Source organism: Maylandia zebra, linkage group LG11 (genome assembly GCF_041146795.1).
Source record: "Maylandia zebra isolate NMK-2024a linkage group LG11, Mzebra_GT3a, whole genome shotgun sequence".
Taxonomy (NCBI): Eukaryota; Metazoa; Chordata; class Actinopteri; order Cichliformes; family Cichlidae; genus Maylandia; species Maylandia zebra.
In genome coordinates this window covers 24,523,506-24,541,175 of record NC_135177.1, presented here as the reverse complement: position 1 = coordinate 24,541,175, position 17,670 = coordinate 24,523,506, and the positions used below count along the sequence as shown (strand labels likewise).

Below are 17,670 nucleotides of genomic sequence, written 5' to 3'. Positions count from 1 at the left end.
TGTTATGCATTAAGTAAATCAACTTCCTGCCCCTCACCTCACCACATAAAGCTCCTGAGATGCAGAGGCATGTTCTTCAAAGTGCAAAGTAAATGAATGTATGCAGTTGTGCAGAAACACTTTCTTGCTTCACATTTAGGCTGTTGTCTCAACGGTGTCTATTTATTACTTTATAAATTATCTGCAGTCAGGCAGCAGATTGTGCACCAGAAATAAATCAATCAAGTTTAGGGAACATTTTCCAGAGAAATGAACTGGAACTATTTTATTTAAAACTAGACCTAAGGAGAACCATACTGGGCCATACCCTCCATAGTGTGTGCGTGCCACTGTGTATATAAAGGGCCACAATTCCGAGGTTCATAGTATACTAGCTGGGCCAGCCTCCCAGGTAAGGTAGATGTTTATACTTATCCAGCTTCACTTGAGGAGTAGAATAGCTTTAACAAAACTGAAGTCAGAATTATGACAAACACAATAATTAAGAAGTTCTTATTTTTTCCTTGTGTACTTGTGATGGAAATACTTATATTAGTGATGCATTAACTGTGCCTGATCTCATCCTCAGATTGTCTGACAGATGTTTCTTCTTGTTTAAAAGCTTCTAGCTTAAGACTCCTTACATGGATCTATTCATGAAAGACGTTAAATATTCAGTCTGTTCTGAAACTGGTGGCTCGGCCAGTAATTTATTTCTGTTCTAAAACAGTCCAAAGTGTTTTCAGGATAGTCACATTAAATTAAATATTACCTCTATTAAAATGTAGGTTGTGCCCTTAATTTTGAGTAGATTTTGCCTCTTTTAATATAGTTATGTAGAATAAGAAAAAAACTTAGGAAATTCATAATGAACACATAAGAACACAGTTTGACATAAAAACAATTATTTATTAATCACAGCAGGAAGTAGGAAAGCAAAACTGAGCACACAATGGCAAAGGTGGTCTTTGGGCTATCCTTCGAGCTGCACAGTGAAGCTGTTGTTGTTGATGTTGTAGGAGGCGGCTCTGGAAAGGAAAACACACGTTTGTTTTTCTTTTGATCACAATGGAATACAGGAGTCTTCATTTCCAGTATCTGTGTATTACCTTGGACTGTGATGGTCAGATGCTCACTAAGCTGATTGCTGCCACAGGTGATGATACACTGCCAGGTCCCATTATGTGAGCTTGTTACAGGTTTGAGTTGAGCTGTTGGTGACCACTCGGGTGAATCTACCTTTGGGCTCCTCCACTTCACTTCACAACCTTCAATGACACCTTTCACGTCACACTGGAGCGTTGCCTCGCTGCCCAGCAGGAGATCAGCAGAGGGAGTGACAGAGACCGACACTGTCAGCAGGAGGTGAGGACACAGTGAGAAGCATAAAGAGAGAGAGGAGGCCATGATGAACAAGGGACTTGATCCAAATTCATTATACACATGAAAAACCTTCATAACATCAGAAAAAGATGATAGTTTACTACAACTAAGTGGAAAAATGGTAACCTTTATTTCTGCACTGTATAACACTGTAGGCCAGATTGTACAAGCTTTTTAAACTAAGTTAATTTAAACATCTGCCATCCCCATCCCTGCCCACCTCGAGTCCCTGAACAGAGGTGATGATGTTCGTATGGAGTACAAACATTTAACAGGAAATTATGTGTTTGTGATGGATGTTGGATTATGGGAAATGTAGGACTCTATGGTTTCAAGACTTGAACTTTCAGTACTGTAATCTGGATTTTGCTCTCTGCTACTTTGAATTGTCCCCTAAAAATCATGGTAAAATTGCTAGAATGTTCCTGTGTGTGTGTGTGTGTGTGTGTGTGTGTGTGTGTGTGTGTGTGTGTGTGTGTGTGTGTGTGTGTGTGTGTGTATACACTTGTAAAAAGTAGATTTTAAATTGATGTATATTATTTTCCATTATAACTGACCTACAAGAGTAAATCGCACAACTGTTTACCTGAGAACACAGAAAGTGTATGTTCATGACGTGTCCAATCTGCCGAACATGTGAACCGTCCAGCATCTGTTTCTCTCACACTGGAGATTTCCAGATTCGTCAGTCTCACGACTGACCTCTGCACAAGTTCAGCACTGCCTAACACAGAAAATAAAAATATGTTCTAATATAATGTAATCATCACATACTGATGTTTACTGTTAAGTATTCCGAGATACTAAAGTACCTTTGCGAGGGAAGCCTCTCTGATCAACACTATGAAGAAAGTCATTTCCATGATGCCACCGCAGAGAGCGTGTGTAGCTGCTGACCCCACACTTCAATGTGACTTTCCCCCCGACTTTTGCAACAAAAACTTCACCTGCAGCAGAGAGTGCACCCAGCACTGAAAAGAAGACAAATGGAGTCAACAAACACTCTGCTTAGTTACATCAAAAATGCTCAAAATATTAAGGGAACACTTGACAATCCCAGTATAACGAAGTCAGTTAAACTTTAATCTGTCCCGTTTGAAAGCAAAAATCATTTTGAAGCCATTTCACCAGCTTTGGTCCAAATCAAAACGACATGAGAAACACCAGAAAGGCAACTTCCAAAACGGGAACAATTTAAAAGGTGATGGCCACCGAAGTGACCACTGCCCTCTTCTTTCCCATTGTGACTCATTATTCTGTAGCTTCACTTTTCCTTCATGCCCTTCTCACTGCTGAGACATCACTTTCAGTCTGTTCAGGCCTTCACAGTATTTTTCCAGAAGTATCTTTACTCACCAAACACAAACCACACCGGCATCTTCATTCTGAGGGTTTAAAAAATGTTTTACCGTTGAGATTAAACTATGAAACAAATTAAACATGAACATGTCACTTCATACATGGCCACAGAGTTTCTACTAAGAAACCACCACACCCTCTGATCTACTTCCATCCTGTGTCACTTATTAAAAATATTAATCTTGTAGTAAAAAAAAAAAAAAAAAAAAAAAAAAAAAAACCTCTTTGTGGCTTTTAGTTTGTCTGAAACAATATTTAAACTGTTTCCTATAAAACTGCTTCAACTTCGTATGTTCAGCAGAAAGGAGCAGCTTTTAAAAAGAAGGTTAAAATTGAGTAAAGTGAGAGTCAAATTCTCATAAAATAAAATCGCATTTACATCAAAGAATGCCAAAACTCATCTAGAGCTATACATGAAACTAGTTTGGATCATTTGAAGATATTTTGTGTTTACTCCCCATAACTGACAAAAACATAGATTTACAACTTAAGTCTTTTACCCTCAAATATTAAACCATCTATATGCACCAGGGTTGAAAATGAGATTTAATTGGGGTTAATTAAATAAAAGGTTGAGCACTTACCTTAATTCTGAGCACGTTCTGTGTCTTTTAGCAGTTAATGAATCCTCTCTGTGCTTCACTTCAACAACATGAGCACAAAGACAAAAATACTAAAGAGGTTTGAGAGCATCTGAAGAGAAACCCATTCTTTGGTAGTGGTGGGTGCAGTTTAAGTCACTCTAAACCCAAGTTATAAATGCTTAAACTGCACATTTGTCACCAGAAAACGGCAGTTCATCATACTTTTGTCTGTAATCAGGATGTGAAAATAAAAAAGAGAAGCTGCATAATGCAAAAGGACAGACCACACTTTATTTGACAGAAAGACAATTATTTATTTGCCACAGCAGAAGTAACAAAGCATTTCTGTTCAAAAATAAAAACAAAATAAAACAAGAATCACCCAGATATCACCCTCACCAAACTGAAGGAAAACAAGCTGATTTGGTGCTTTTCCTTTTTGTAACACACATTTGTTTTTATTCTTTTTTTATTCACTGACATTTTCTCTTATTGTGGGTGTTTAACTCTTTTGTCCTCACTAACAGGTAGAGGAGTGATGACACCAAGCTGCAATCATCCAATGAAAGAAGAGGGGACCGGAGGCGGCAGTGACTACTGATGGCAGTGGAAATCAATAGTCGGGGTTAACAAAACAAGTGAAGGGACTCAAAGTCGCTAATGTTTGGGACTTGTTCCCTGAAGCAGGTTTTCTGAAATCATTTGCGAGTTAAACTTGAACAGATGGCTGACCGATCATCAAGGCCCAGGAAACAAACCAAACCTGCTCTCTGAACAGACCTGTGGTTTGTAATCAGAGGATTTCAAGAAAAATATCAGCCCAACATCTCATCTGTACATCTGCACCAATTAATTGAGTGTGTAATACGCAAACTGAGAGACTTATTTACACTTTTGTCAGTTGTGAAGCGTGCCAGGACTTTTGCAAGAGCTTGGTGGAGTGCAACTATGAATTTTGTCATGGGTGTTTGTTAGCGTTCACGTATCTTCTCGTTCACCTAAAGTGTAACGCTGCTCTGCTTCATTCAGCCACCCTGCGGTAGAAGTAGAGATATCCCAGGTCTTTGGGAGGCTTCTCTGAAGCGCACACCTTCTGATCATTGAAGATCACCCATCTGTGAGACACAAAGAGAAAATGCAGTTTACAAAGGCCTGTTTAACAGCACCTGCTGCCTCCAAATGAACAACTCAGGTACAGATGTCATAATAACACATTAAAGCAGGTAGTCAGTAGAAATTGATCCATTTTCATTATTCAGACATGAAACAAACATTTTTCCTTTAGTTATGTTGGTGACAGATGGATATAAATCCTTCAAACCTTCACTTCTTTGACAGATTAACACATCAGACCGTGCACATCAGCAGCCATGAAATGAGTTTTGTCAGAGTAGATGTGGAGTATGGTGCCCCCTGCTGAAGCTACTTTATCATTTCAATGCAATTCTTTACAGATGTTTAGCCTGCACTAGAAAATAAATTAAATTCAGGGACCAGGAAGCACATTTAATAAAAAGTTCTTCAGGAATTTCTTTGTGCAAGTGGGGACATGAATGCAGTAAATCACAGTTATTTTGTTGCGGTATTTTTATTGTTATGACAGGTGATTTTAAATTTCCAACCAAAACTGTGAAATATTCCTTAAACAACAAGAAGTCTTGTAAAAGCCAATAAGAACATGAAAGACTGGCTGAGCTAATCTGAAAAAGTATGAAATTACATTTTAAGGAACTGGAACTGATCGTGTTTGAGCAAAAGTTCTGAATACGCAGCAGAAAGAGACTCATGAGAAATGTTAGGAACCACCGTCTCGAACCTCAATGTGTCTAAAATACTTACTGCTGGTCCTTCTTGATGTGGGCAACGTAATGGCCACACATGGTGCTCGTCCCCATGTGACTGATGAATGCAAACAACTCATATTCTGGACAAACAAGAGAAAAATAGATTGACTGTAACACATTAAAGCACTTTATTAACATAGTCTAAACTAACGTGAGCAGACAATCTGATTATAAAGATTATTTCTCCTCTTTCCGTCTCCTCCTATGGACTTACTTCCTGGTCCGTCTCTGACGCGGGGTCCAGGTGGAGGATCCCTGCCACCCTCGCTCTCTGCAGCTGAGCGCCCTCCTTCAGACACATCCATGGACTCCAGGTCATCCAGGTGAGAGAAGATCCAGTCTACTGCCCGGTCCAGGACGTTACTCTGTGTGACAAACACCAGTCAAGAGTCAAATACTTTCTAAGCTTAAAGCTGAGTCTCTGTTGATCACAAATACTTCCAAGAGTCTAACTGTTAGAGAGCAAAGACAGCTGATGAAAGACCATTAGAGGACAGGAGCAGCACAGAAAGATTTCTTAACACGCTGTTAGTATTTGCTCTGGGGAGAAGTAGCTGCTGTGTTTGGCTGCACTCCGAGTCATCAACCATCTCCCGAAGCTCAAATGTGTGCCAAACACCTTTAGGTAGGCTAAGCTATATGAGGTAATGTCAGAACTACGTCACCATTTACAAGAATCTTTCAGGAGTCCCTGAAGAGGGAGGAAGATCGATCCAACCAAGTGCTCACAATCAAGGTGTGTCAGTGAACTTCAAACAATACCTTATGTCCCACCCCAAGACAGATAGATCATGTAATGTCAAGCTACAGCTTTCATGCTGCATGTAGGCAGCTTTGGTCTGGTGTTTTTATATACTACAGATGTTACTTACTACTGCACTTGTTGCAGCCCTGAGTTCATCCTCCCTCTCTCTGTAATCTAACTTTCTTCTCATTGATTAAAAAGGAGACAGCAGAAACTGTGTGCCTCAGATGTTATTAAGAAAATCCCCTCTTTTAAGGCTCAAGCCCTTTAAGAGAGAAAAAAAAATCTGACCGTTGCTCGAAGTGCTTTGGTTGCCTGGTCTCGGCTGAAGCCCATAGAGACGATGGTCGCCAGGTGCTCCTCAGACAGGCTCTCTGTGGGTGTGGTTCCAGGTCCAGAGCTGCAGCCAGGCAACACCAAGGGGGCAGAAAAGTCTGCAGCCAATCAGAAGTAAAAGAAGATGTGAAAAGCAACAGTCATGGTGAGATGGTTTGATTTTTGGCAAATCACTGTTGGTCTACACACCTGGATCATCCATGTGGCTCATGGTCCAGTTCATGGCAGCATCAATTCCAGTGTTCCCCGTGTAATACACCGCTTTCCTGCAGGCCTCTAGTGGGAATCCCATTTCACATAACTGGGACACAGTGGAGTCATCGAGGACTGGAGCTAAGAGAGAGTTGAAAACAGCTGAATTACTTGGATGTCGTTTTTGGTACAACAGCACAAGATTTACAAAAGGAAAAAAAAAAAAAAAAAATTTCGAAAATGAAATGTTGTAACTTATATTAATGTAAACTTAAACTGATGCTCAGAAAGAAACCAAACCAAAACCTTGTTTTGAACCAAAAAATGTTTTTTAAAAAGGCAACTGAAGGACGCGTGAGAACAGAAAAGGCAGAAAAAAAAAAGAACAGAAGGAAACAAAGGTGGGCGAATGAGTGAGAGGGAGGAGGGAAAGAGCAGAAATGACAGACTGACACAGCAGTGGGGAGTAGAGCGAGTCGTCCTCCTCGTTGCCATGGGAACCCAGGATACCTTTAACCTCCACATCTGGTGTCATGAGTGGGGGCGGGGCCACCTCTGGCAGAAGCTCCTCCCCTGGCTGCTGGCCAGTTGCACGTAGCCCGCTCAGGTCCAGAGTATCAGGAACATCGATGCTCACGTCTGCATCAGAGAAAAGTCACACCATTACAAACCACCTGAAGTCACTCATCATCAAGTACATTTCAAAATGTCAACTTCCTGTCAATGGCTAATAATGTGTGGGTTGTTGTTTTTTTTAAACAATATATTTTGATTTTATTGCAGTTTGCAATGTTGTGGTGGTTGTTCCCTAGTGAGAAATCTCAGTTTCAGTAATCAAAATAATTTAAGCATTTTTTTGCAAAATTTTAAATGTCACACATCTACAATTTTTAAATATTGTTTTACACAGAAGCATGGAAGCAGCAAGTATTTGAAAACAATAACAAACAGACAACCACTCCCCCACAAAAAACAAAAAAACCAAAACAAAACAAAAAACAAAACAAAAAACAAAACAAAAACAAAAAACAAAACAAAAAAACAAAAGAAAAAAAACAAAAGAAAAAAAAACACTGCACTCCCTCATCCTCAGAGTGGCGACAGTGTTCCCATTCACAAGTGATGAGGGGTCAGTAGTAATGTAGGCACTGTCTCGTACTACTGTTATGAGTTATGGGTTTTGTGTAAAGATCAAATGATGAGTTTTGTCTGCAGGGTTAGGAGCTCAGACATCCAGAAGGATCTCCTTCGTGTTTAAAGGAACCAGCTGAGTTAGTTTCACGTCGAGCTGGGAGGAGACCCCGTAGTAGACCAAGAGCTAACTGGAAGCAGTATATATCATATGGCCTACGAACACTTCCAGATCACTAAAGAAGAACTGGAAAGTGTTGCTGGGAAGAAGGACATCTGGAATACCCTGGTTAGCCTGCCACTACCATAACATGACTTCACATAGGAGGGATGAACAGATGTATGGACGGCCTTTGAAATCTCAACAATGTAGCATTGCTCTCTTATTTTATTTTGCAGCACCAGCATAGGCTTATTACATTTAATGTTTTTTTTGTTTTTTTTTAAATAAACAGCCTATTTTTGTAGGATCTCCATCACCTCTTTTTCTAATAAGGTCTGACTGAAGCAGGTGACACTCAGTTCGGCTAAAAAAATAAAAAATAAAAAGGTAAAATACTTTTCAAACACCTACTTTCACAAAGCGTTCATACCCCTAATCCCTTACTTGAGTTTTATGCTTTGTTAAGCCAATTAACTCAAAGACAGCCTGGATACAACAAACTTGATTCATAGTAAACCCCTCTGGCGTGCATTTTTGTACACAGAAATTTATAAAGAAGAAAAAAAAAAAAACAAAAAAAAAAACAACATGTTTTCAAAACAAAAATGTAACCATATCTTTGCTCACCCAGTTTTTTAGGCACCCAGTCAAGACCAAAAGTGAATTTCTTAATCTGGATAACCAGGTGGTCGGGGAAAGAGGCAAAGCGGGTCGTTCTGATAAATGAGAGAAAGGCTGTCATTACTAAAGATCTTTTAAAATCTGTTCCAGTTCACTACTTCCATTATGAGGGCGTCTCTCTTCATACTTGGTAGCAGTAGTTTTTGCTTGAACAGCCGAGCTCCAGAAGTCCGTGAGGATCTCTGGTTCGCTGAGAGCCGCCATGCACGCTGTGAAGGGGATTTGTGCACGCACTGTCGGAGCTGACGAGTCCCCCTCCTCACGGCGGCGCTCAGCCTCCTGAAGCTCTTCTGTTATTTAAAAAATAAAATAATAATAATAATAATAATAACAACAACGGGTTTCTCTTTAATGAAATGCTCAAGTCTAAATACCTGGAAAGAACTAAATGTTAACGTTGCAGAGAATGTCCTCATCCGCTGCTCACCTGTGTTGGTAGCCTGGTCCATGGGCACGGGCAGCTGGACGATGTAATCCACCCGCTGTGTGTATTTGGCCTTCTGTGTCTGCTGACACACAATCCGCTCCTCCACCAGAAACCTGAAGGCTTCAGACGGGTTGGACCCAGAGCGGCAGTTTCTCTGTAGGATGAAGAAAATGGACATTTAAAACAAAATAATAAGGAAAAAATGTAAAAGTAAAAGACTTTAGCTCAGTGCTTTGAGCGGGCGACCACATGCCACACGGCTGAGGGCGGCCGGCCTGTATTCGAGTTCGACCTGCGGCCCCTCGCCACATGTCTTCCCCCTTCTCTTTGCCCCCACTTTCCTGTCCTCTCTTCATTGTGTCTATCCAATAATGTTGAAAAAGGCCAAAAAACAAACAAACAAATAAGAAAATACAATGAGAGTGATACTTTACCTCCACCATGTTTATGAAGTGCAATAAAAACTCCTGAGCATCCTGTTGTCGATTGGTGGAGAACTCCGGGTGGCCCCGCCCGACAAGTGCTTTGAACATTTGCGGTGCTATTCCGATTTGGTCTCCCTGAAAGCAAAGCCGGAGAAGAAGGATTTCTCAGTTGTGGGAGTCATCATTGGTTGTACTATAGTCTCACTCACTTCTGAGCGATAATCCCAGCATAAGGGACGGATATTTTTTTAAACCTAGTTTTTTGGATCCAGTATGACTGATTCCTTCTGCTTACCCTGGGTTCAGCTGCACCATTTTCCTCTCCTGGGTCTGGTACTGGTTTGGAATAGTCTCCTGACAGCAGACCATAACCAAGCTTGGCTCTGTAATAAACAAACAAAGCTGACAAGATGCACATCCAACGGGATGCCAGAGCCTCATGCAGAAGGTGGATTTAAATATGGACCAAGATGTATTTTTTACATTTTTATTTCAAATAACAATCTGGAAAATCTAATCATGGAGCTGATATTATTATCTGTGTTGAAAGGTCGCTGCGCAGCTACTGAAAAGCAGAGATTGTTTACAATAAAGTAGATATGAGTTTAATGAAAACAAGAAAATTAGGTAGCAAGTAGACTTAATCTTATTATATCAAACTGTTGATAAAGAGTCAAGTTACATGAGCTGTGTCGACCTTCTGTTTTCACAATAATGGATTTTTCTTTTTTTTCTGAAGCGAGGCTCTTTAGTTGATTTTCTGCTGTGCTATCGAAATAACAGCAAACAGGTGTCGATGTAAGTCTGTCTAAAAATAGCGCCTTTCAAAAGAGAAAGGCAGTATTTACACATTAAAAGACAATTATCACACTTGAAAATGCAGCTGCCAGAAAAGCACACAATAATTGGGTTCGTGGCTGACAGCTGGCACACTGTAAATGTGCCTGTGTATATTTATGCAGATGGCTTATTTGATTCTACTGTGTGTGACACCAATATCAGAAAGCCATATGTGTGTATGTAAATACATGTGCATGAAAACTAAGGTAGCACGAAAACATGTCTAACATTTTAAAAAGAGTCGCTTTCCCTCTCCTGCAGTACAAATGAGGACATTTAATAATTACACAAAAGCTTGTAGTTTAAAATGAGGAAACTCACACTTGGGTTTTGAAGTCCTGGGTTGGGTCGCTCGGTGCTTCATCAATTATCTTGTCGATATTAGACACGTACCTGCGAGGCACGGACAGAAAAGCTTGAAGGAAATTCTTTGGATTCATCTTAAATGTTAATGCAAAGTATCAGACAAATTTTCACCTTTTAGGTGAATATTGACTAAAAAGCAATATTTTTATTTCAGTTTGCTATAAGAAATAACATGCTGGACACAGCTGGATGGTGACTGTTTCAAAGAAAGAAAAAAAAAAAAAAAAAAAAAAAAAGGAGGTTACTGACTTGCTCTGGAAGTCTGGGATGGTGAAGAGCACTTGCATGACAGAATTGAGGTAGCAGCTGTTTCCCAGGTTCTTCATGCCAGTCAGGCCGGGGCCAAACAGGGGGCGCAGGGTGGTCCCCGACTCCTGGATCACCTCCCACTCTCCCACACGCTGATTCACAGCAATCTCCAGCTCTGTCATTGTCCTCTCAGTCTGAAAGCAGAAAAGTCAATGCAGTAAGTATGGTGGCTGCAATCACACTACCTGGACTGGACTGTATCTGGCTTCCGGACTTTTCAGGCAGAGCTCAGTTAATCTGAGTGGTTTAGAAAAGTGTAGGGACTGCACTGTTTGTGAATGAAACATCGGTTTACACCATGTGGAGAAACGCTTCTGTGGCCTAAATACTGAACTGTTAGCTGAAGAATACATTCATATTACTTGCCAAGGCCAGCAGCACCTGCTGTTGCTGTATGAATTCAGTTTGAATCACTACACCGACTGCTCCATCAGTTAACACAGAGGCCATCCAAATGACTATGAATTTCATTTCATTATTTATTTAAAAGGGACAATGCAATTTAAGTTAGTTCTAATGCGAAGCAAGAAACTGATGTGCTACACAGAGTTTAGAGCTGTTGCTAATTTTCACTCAAATTAAAAATTTTAAATACAAGACTCTATGCAGTCCAATTAAAAACTAAGCATACCCTTACTGCTTCCATAGTAATTAAGAGGGTTTAATCGATTAACTGATTATCAGTAACAGATCGGTAACAGTAACAGATTCTCATTGACCAGCTCTATAAAATCAGAAGATTTTACAATTTGTAGGCAGTCACCTGAAGGTCAGGCCACATAATGCTCAGAGGCCCCAAAAACTCAAATGCTGCATCTCAGATTGTACAGGCCTCAGTGTGTTAAACATTAAATTTCATTAAATTTCATTGATTTCATGATTAGAAAATCTATGGCTTGTTTTTAAAGGTTTCCAGGAGAAAAAAAATCTCGCTTAAAAAACACAGCATCGTGGCTTAGGTTTGCAAAGTTGCATCTGAACTAGTCACAAGAGTGCTGAAACAATTTCCTTTGGATAGATCAGACCAAAGAGGACATGCTTGACTGTAATACACAGCACCACATACTGAGAAAACCAAACAGCACAAACATCTCGTTCCAACTGTCAAGCTCAGTAAAGGGTTGATGACTTGTATTTGTTTAGCAGCCATACAACCCGGGCCCCTCACAATCATCAAGTCAACCATGACCTTCTCTGTTACCGAAGTATTCTAGCCAGATATGAGGCAATCTGACCAACAAGCCAAGTCTGGCTGAAATTGGGTATTGCAACAGAACAATGACACAGTTCAATATTGTTTGGTTTATGATGCAGAACTTTAACCTAAGATGATTTCCTCATAAGAAACAAATTGTGTAATCCAAGCTTTTATTTAGATATTTATTCATTGATGCTCCCCAAAATTTAATTTTGATTGTTTGCATGTTTATTTTTTGCCTCATTGAGCCAGTTTATCTTATTCCACTTTAAGCATGTTATATCTTTAATATTTGTGCTGCCATAACTTCTCAACTTAAGATAAACAAAGTATCTTATCTTACAAGTAAAGGGAAGATATGTTGCGTAAGAAAGCAAAATGCTTTGCAAGAAGCTTAATATAAAAGCTTAAAGAAAAGTTTTTATATTAAGAAAACTGATAAACGAGATTAGGCAGTATGACTCATTAATGACACCAGGCAGGCAGACAAGACACTATAATATACAACTAACTGCTGTATTCTGTCTTCTGCTTTACTATCCCACAATTCTTTCACCTCCTCGGCTGTGCAGCATCATTAGGTGTGTACAGAAAAACATCAGCAAGAAAAGAAATAACATTAGAGTACACAGTGAGAGGTACAGACATCTTAGACAAGACAGCTGTGTAGACTGCACTCTGCATAAGAGGGGAAGCAGGTGGCCAAGAAATAAAAGACAGCAGGGATTCAAAGAGGAAACAGGTGTTGCAGAAAAAAAGGAAGCAGATCGATATGATAAGCAGTAATAATTATATTAAAGCACTATTATATTAAGAACAACATAATATGTAGTTAACGAAAAACAAAAGCAGTAATAAATGAAAACCAGATGAGAAGGGGGTGAGATATTCAATAAGAGAAGTATCTTTTTTAAGTATCTTCAGCTCAGTAGCAGTGCGACTTTTTTAGACCTTAATTTTTGCAACACCATACAATCAATGGCTATCTAACAGACAAAAGTAGACACCACCATTATTTGGATGTCTGCAAACAGAAAGGGGGGGAAAAAAAAAAAAGTCCCATATCCCTGTCTAAATTTACAACACTCCAATCATAAAGCAGCAGACTGATCAATACTTCTATCTACACGACCTTGATCTAATGCATAACATTAAAAACCAGGAAGAAATATGACAGCTCTCAACTTGCATTGGTCGATAAGTGAACAAATCCAAAATAAAATCAGCAGAAAAATAAAACTTACTTTCTCCATGGTCATCATGTCAATACCAAAGTGAGCCAGGTGCTCTGGTAACTTGGAATCGAGCACCATGTCGTCCTCATCATAGGAATACACATCTGGAAAAACAAAACAGCACAGGGACAGAGCTTCAGACACATGCATAAGCTCTGTAAAAAAAATTTAATTAACAGAAACCAATTACTATCAAATTGTTTTTTCGCTTACCAGCGCCATCAGGAGTGATGGTACCGAGTTTGACAGCAAGTGGGTAACCGGTCTCCTGGTAGTGGAGCAGAGCATGGTTGTTGCCTCCTGAGCCATCAAAGTACCTGCGGCCACACAGAACTTTGCCATCCGTCAGGTTCATCCAAATGTTCTCCTGGAGGTCACACACCTCACACCGCCAGCCACTACGACAGACAGAAGAGAAAGCCTCCAATAAACACACTTTCTGATATAAAGATAACAGGCCTTTATAGAGCTTAAATGACAACATTCTCTCTTTTACGATGTATTACTGAAACGGGAACAGGATCAATATTGAATCAGTGGATTCTAAATGTAGAAAGGCAGTATCTCGACTAAAATAGATACACCTGTGGCAACTCCATAAGATTTGTACATATAGACAGCCAGTAGGGAAGGGCGGTAAAAATGCTATGAATTTGGCCAACGGTAGCAATTTTGACTATACCGCTCTACTGCGATAGCGCATGTTGATAATGTCATCAAGCTGCGCCTGTTTTGGTCAAAAGCATCGCAGCGGCTGCAAGCATGGAGCTTAAAGGTGGGGAGGAGGAGGAGGAGGTGATCATAAAGGGGACTGGTGTGACGTCGGTCATATGGACCGTGTTTGGGTTTAAGCAGCCGGATGTTAAGCAGAAAAATATCATCTGCAAATTATGCCGGGTACAGTAACAGCGAAGAACATTTTGGAATATGAGGAAAGCCAAAAACTGCGCTCTCCACAAACGCCCAGTCAGTCAAGTGGAAAGACAAAAGACGGCCCTACACACCAACAGACTGATCTTTTCCAAAGGCACATTTGCACTTTATCTTAAACAACTATAATTTTAGAATTTAGTGTTTTACTGATATTTTACTTGTATTTTTTTATTCAAAGATTTTTTCACATTTACCTTCATTTTTATTTGTCATTTAAGATTTTTGTGTTACATTGTTTGGAAAAGGATCGGTTATATCTTAAAAATTATTTGAAAATTTTTGTAATTAATAAGAAAACAAAAAAAACGTTTGCACAATAAATGTTCTTAAAATGACATTCTATACTGTTCAGTCATTTGGACATATCAATATATACAGATGAAAAGAATATCGCAATATATAATTACCGCACAGGATTCAAATTATACCACAATATGGATTTTAGGCCATATCGCCCAGCCCTAACAGCCAGCACATCTTTTATCAAATTTGAAGAGAATATGTGAGCTGCTGCACGGCAAGTTTATTAAATAATAGAACTTTGGCCTCACCTGGGAGGGATTTTGACTCCATTGTCTAGCTGTTTAAGGTCAGCGGCATGCTTCGACTCCTGTCTCACCTCTCCATCCCACTGCTGAACTTGTAAGGTATGAGACACCGAGTCAGCTGCCATGATACCCGCCATAGACAGGGACACCTAGGTGGACAGCAGGGGGACAAATTTCAAGAAAATCTCATTTGAAGTCCACTTGCTCTTAAGCACAGAAATTTTTCTTTAAAGAAAAAGAAAATTCCCAAACAGACTGGAAGGAGGCAAAAGGTTAGATGATGATAAAGAGATGATATAGCAGCACTATGCATCCTCTGCACACAAACAAACAGGCAAGTATCATGAAACAACACCAGAAATTATTCCACCATGGTAACAAATACAGCTCAAAACAATAAACCAAACATTACTCAAAGAATACACATCTTACCACCTACAATCTAAGTGATTTGATAAAACTTCAAATACTTGATAACTGACAATAGAAAAAGCATGAACTCTGGAAAATGTTGGCAGTCAGGTCTGGACATTGTCTGAAGTGAGGCAGGCAACTTGAGATAATCCACTCTGGTCGTGTTCTCACTACTGGAAATACTCTTGTGAGGTTTAGGCGAGACAGCTGCCTAGGCAGAGCATGTGGAGGGCAGGACACATCATGCCCACTGTCACTGTGAATTCTCTGGACAATTATTTGCACTATTTACACATAGGAGCATCCAGAGATCTCACACTTTGCACTAAGGGGCTGACGTGTTCAAAAACTGCTTATCATTAAATCTGACTGTGTCACAGTTGAGTGCTCACATCCAACTCAATTGGGAAACAAGAGAAAATGCCTCGTTTATCAACCATAAATCATAATCTACACCTATATGCATGTCACCCAAGTTCTAGTATTAAAGGACTGTTGAAAAGGTTCACTTGTTTGCTAAGATAATGTAAGGCTGTGTGATTATGGTAAAAATCATAATGATTATTTTGGTCAAAATCTTGGTGCAGTATTATTTAACAAAATTATAGCAAGACTTTTAAAAGATTATGGATTTATTCAACTTTCAAAAACAAATCAGTGGATTTCCTTTCATTTTAACTATAATTTGATGAGGAAAAAATACATGTGAACATAAATAACAAAGAAAAGGGATGGGTTTCCTATTTCATGCCACACTGTGAAACAGGATGTGGCATTATAATTATTTTGCATTAGGTATCTTGTTTGATAACTGAGCATATAGTAAGGAGATTTCCAACATTTGAAATTAATAAAGCACATCTTATCTTACCGTTTACTGACATACAGACAACCTGGGGAAAACCTGAACAGACTAGAAAACAAACAAGACCTCTCACCCGCTCTCTTACGACATCAGGCATGGTGGCCAGGTCCTCGGATGTCACCTCCTGCCTGTCTGGCAAAATCACCACTTTTACGTCCTCCTCATATTGCTCCTGCTCTACATCAAACCCTCCTTCAATACCTGAAAAGAACAAAAACAACAAGGGTGGAAGCATGTCTCTAGGAAAAAAAACCCATACAGTTAGCCTTTTTTCTTTAAATACATGCATGCTTATGCACTCACCTATAGCCAGTCTGGTGGGCTTTTTCTTAGGTGGGTGTCCAGAGCCAGAGTTACCATCATCTTCCTTCTGTTGGCATTGAGAGTAGGTGAGTGGACATGTAAAAGGATGGTGCTGATAGAGACAAATGTAATTTAGATCACCGTATTTTAACCATAAAGTGTCCCACCTTGGCCTTACGAGTCCGGGTGATGTGCAAATAAGCCTTCTGACCAGTACGAGCATGATGCCTGTCAACATACTGACTCCCCAAACCCAGGAAACTATTCATGCACACATACAGGCCTCCTTCACTCTCCTGTAAAGGAAGCACAGACAGTGTTTAATGCTTACTGTCCTCTCTGTTTATCTCGCACCACTTGTAGTAGACTTGCAAATTAAAGTTGGATGCGATCTATAAGTTAAGCATGTCACAGCATCAGTTGCTACAGTGAAAGTAACTAGCACTCCTGTCAATTTGCTAGCCTTTGCTGTTAAGCAATGCTCGTTTATTTTAAAGTCCACAGAAAAATAGTGTCTGTTAAGTGTGACACACTGAGCAAAGTTAAATTTACATAATCAATGGTCCTGTAACAGTTGTGACTGACTTAGTTTGACAGCTTACTCAGTTATTAAACCCACACAGCTAGCTAACAAGCTATAGCCGCTAAGTTTCCATTACATTGCATTATTAGCTTAGCTTGAGGCTAACCTGCTAGTTAGTTGAAATGGGGAAAACGTAGAAAAACAGAGCATTAAAGTGAGACAGCACTGGCAAAACGTTACGTTAGTGTGAATCACGAAAGAGGAAGGGAATACAACACAGCAACACTGTCCATCGGCTGAAGTTTTGATTTACAAAAGGAAAAATGGCTCACCGGTGAGGAAAATGACAAGGCGCATTCGTCTTTGTGGACGCGGTCCCCGGGTTTCGGGACCCGAATTGTGGACAAAACCGACATCAAAAGCTCACCAACGTCCGCCATGACGAAGCTCGCTAGTTCCACCTTGCAGTGGGACACCTGCTCTGAGTTTGGACACCCAGCCTCTTGATACCCTGGCTCGGAAGCGCGTCTGTTGTCTGGCCCGTGTTGTGCTGCCTGTGTTTGCCTGAATGAATCATGAGACGCTGCCTTGTGTTGAGGGAAGGCCGTAAAGAAGTCCCGCACACAGAGTGGCTGCTGCTCATTACCGTAATCCACAGGATATAGGTACGCGTTCTCATTTTTGTAATGCAAAAACGACTATTTTATACTTGGTATTTCCACTGCCGAGTCGCCTTATGAAAATGTGAATGTGCGTTAGTGCTTTATTAATTATAAGAAATGATTACTTTCTTCAAAATACAACCAACAACTATTAGTTTCACTTCAAACTACCAAAGTTGTTTTACATCTGTATTTACGGTAACGTCGGTTGCGTACTTCGGGTTC

At 40.0% G+C, this 17,670-nt stretch overlaps 2 protein-coding genes across 5 annotated transcripts; both read right to left on the bottom strand.

The window, feature by feature from the left end:
• Window positions 1-873: 873 nt before the first annotated feature.
• On the bottom strand, window positions 874-3,530 carry LOC101487258 (uncharacterized). Its single transcript, XM_004550828.4, has 6 exons — window positions 3,306-3,530; window positions 2,719-2,747; window positions 2,175-2,333; window positions 1,949-2,086; window positions 1,089-1,331; window positions 874-1,007 (listed from the first exon to the last, which is right to left on the bottom strand). The coding sequence occupies exons 2-6, from the start codon at window positions 2,744-2,746 to the stop codon at window positions 895-897; spliced, it is 681 nt and encodes a 226-aa protein (XP_004550885.3). The 5' UTR covers window position 2,747; window positions 3,306-3,530; the 3' UTR covers window positions 874-894.
• Window positions 3,531-3,582: 52 nt separating this feature from the next.
• usp5 (ubiquitin specific peptidase 5 (isopeptidase T)) lies at window positions 3,583-17,394 on the bottom strand. 4 transcript variants are annotated; one of them, XM_004550825.6, is made up of 20 exons: window positions 17,116-17,394; window positions 16,428-16,556; window positions 16,261-16,324; window positions 16,031-16,158; window positions 14,682-14,827; window positions 13,411-13,595; window positions 13,207-13,301; window positions 10,705-10,898; window positions 10,411-10,482; window positions 9,545-9,632; window positions 9,259-9,384; window positions 8,825-8,978; window positions 8,525-8,687; window positions 8,344-8,432; window positions 6,876-7,061; window positions 6,420-6,563; window positions 6,186-6,328; window positions 5,364-5,514; window positions 5,145-5,229; window positions 3,583-4,420 (listed from the first exon to the last, which is right to left on the bottom strand). In XM_004550825.6, the coding sequence occupies exons 1-20, from the start codon at window positions 17,221-17,223 to the stop codon at window positions 4,327-4,329; spliced, it is 2,544 nt and encodes an 847-aa protein (XP_004550882.1). In that variant the 5' UTR covers window positions 17,224-17,394; the 3' UTR covers window positions 3,583-4,326. The 4 variants fall into 4 exon arrangements, with proteins under 4 accessions (XP_004550882.1, XP_004550881.1, XP_004550884.1 ...); XM_004550824.6 differs by having other exon boundaries at window positions 16,261-16,327; window positions 17,116-17,393; XM_004550827.6 differs by having other exon boundaries at window positions 6,933-7,061; window positions 17,116-17,393.
• Window positions 17,395-17,670: the final 276 nt, after the last annotated feature.

Bases quoted from the DNA above. Each gene is read 5' to 3' on its own strand.
- usp5 (XM_004550824.6), bottom strand. From the start codon at position 17,223: ATGGCGGACGTTGGTGAGCTTTTGATGTCGGTTTTGTCCACAATTCGG. The intron at 14,828-16,030 runs GTGAGAGGTCTT...CTGTCCACCTAG, and splicing joins CTGATGTCGTAAGAGAGCGG to GTGTCCCTGTCTATGGCGGG. The intron at 4,421-5,144 runs GTAAGTATTTTA...TGTGTCTCACAG, and splicing joins CACATCAAGAAGGACCAGCA to ATGGGTGATCTTCAATGATC.
- LOC101487258 (XM_004550828.4), bottom strand. From the start codon at position 2,746: ATGAAGATGCCGGTGTGGTTTGTGTTTG. The intron at 2,087-2,174 runs GTACTTTAGTAT...TTTCTGTGTTAG, and splicing joins GAGAGGCTTCCCTCGCAAAG to GCAGTGCTGAACTTGTGCAG. The intron at 1,008-1,088 runs GTAATACACAGA...TTTCCTTTCCAG, and splicing joins TCTGACCATCACAGTCCAAG to AGCCGCCTCCTACAACATCA.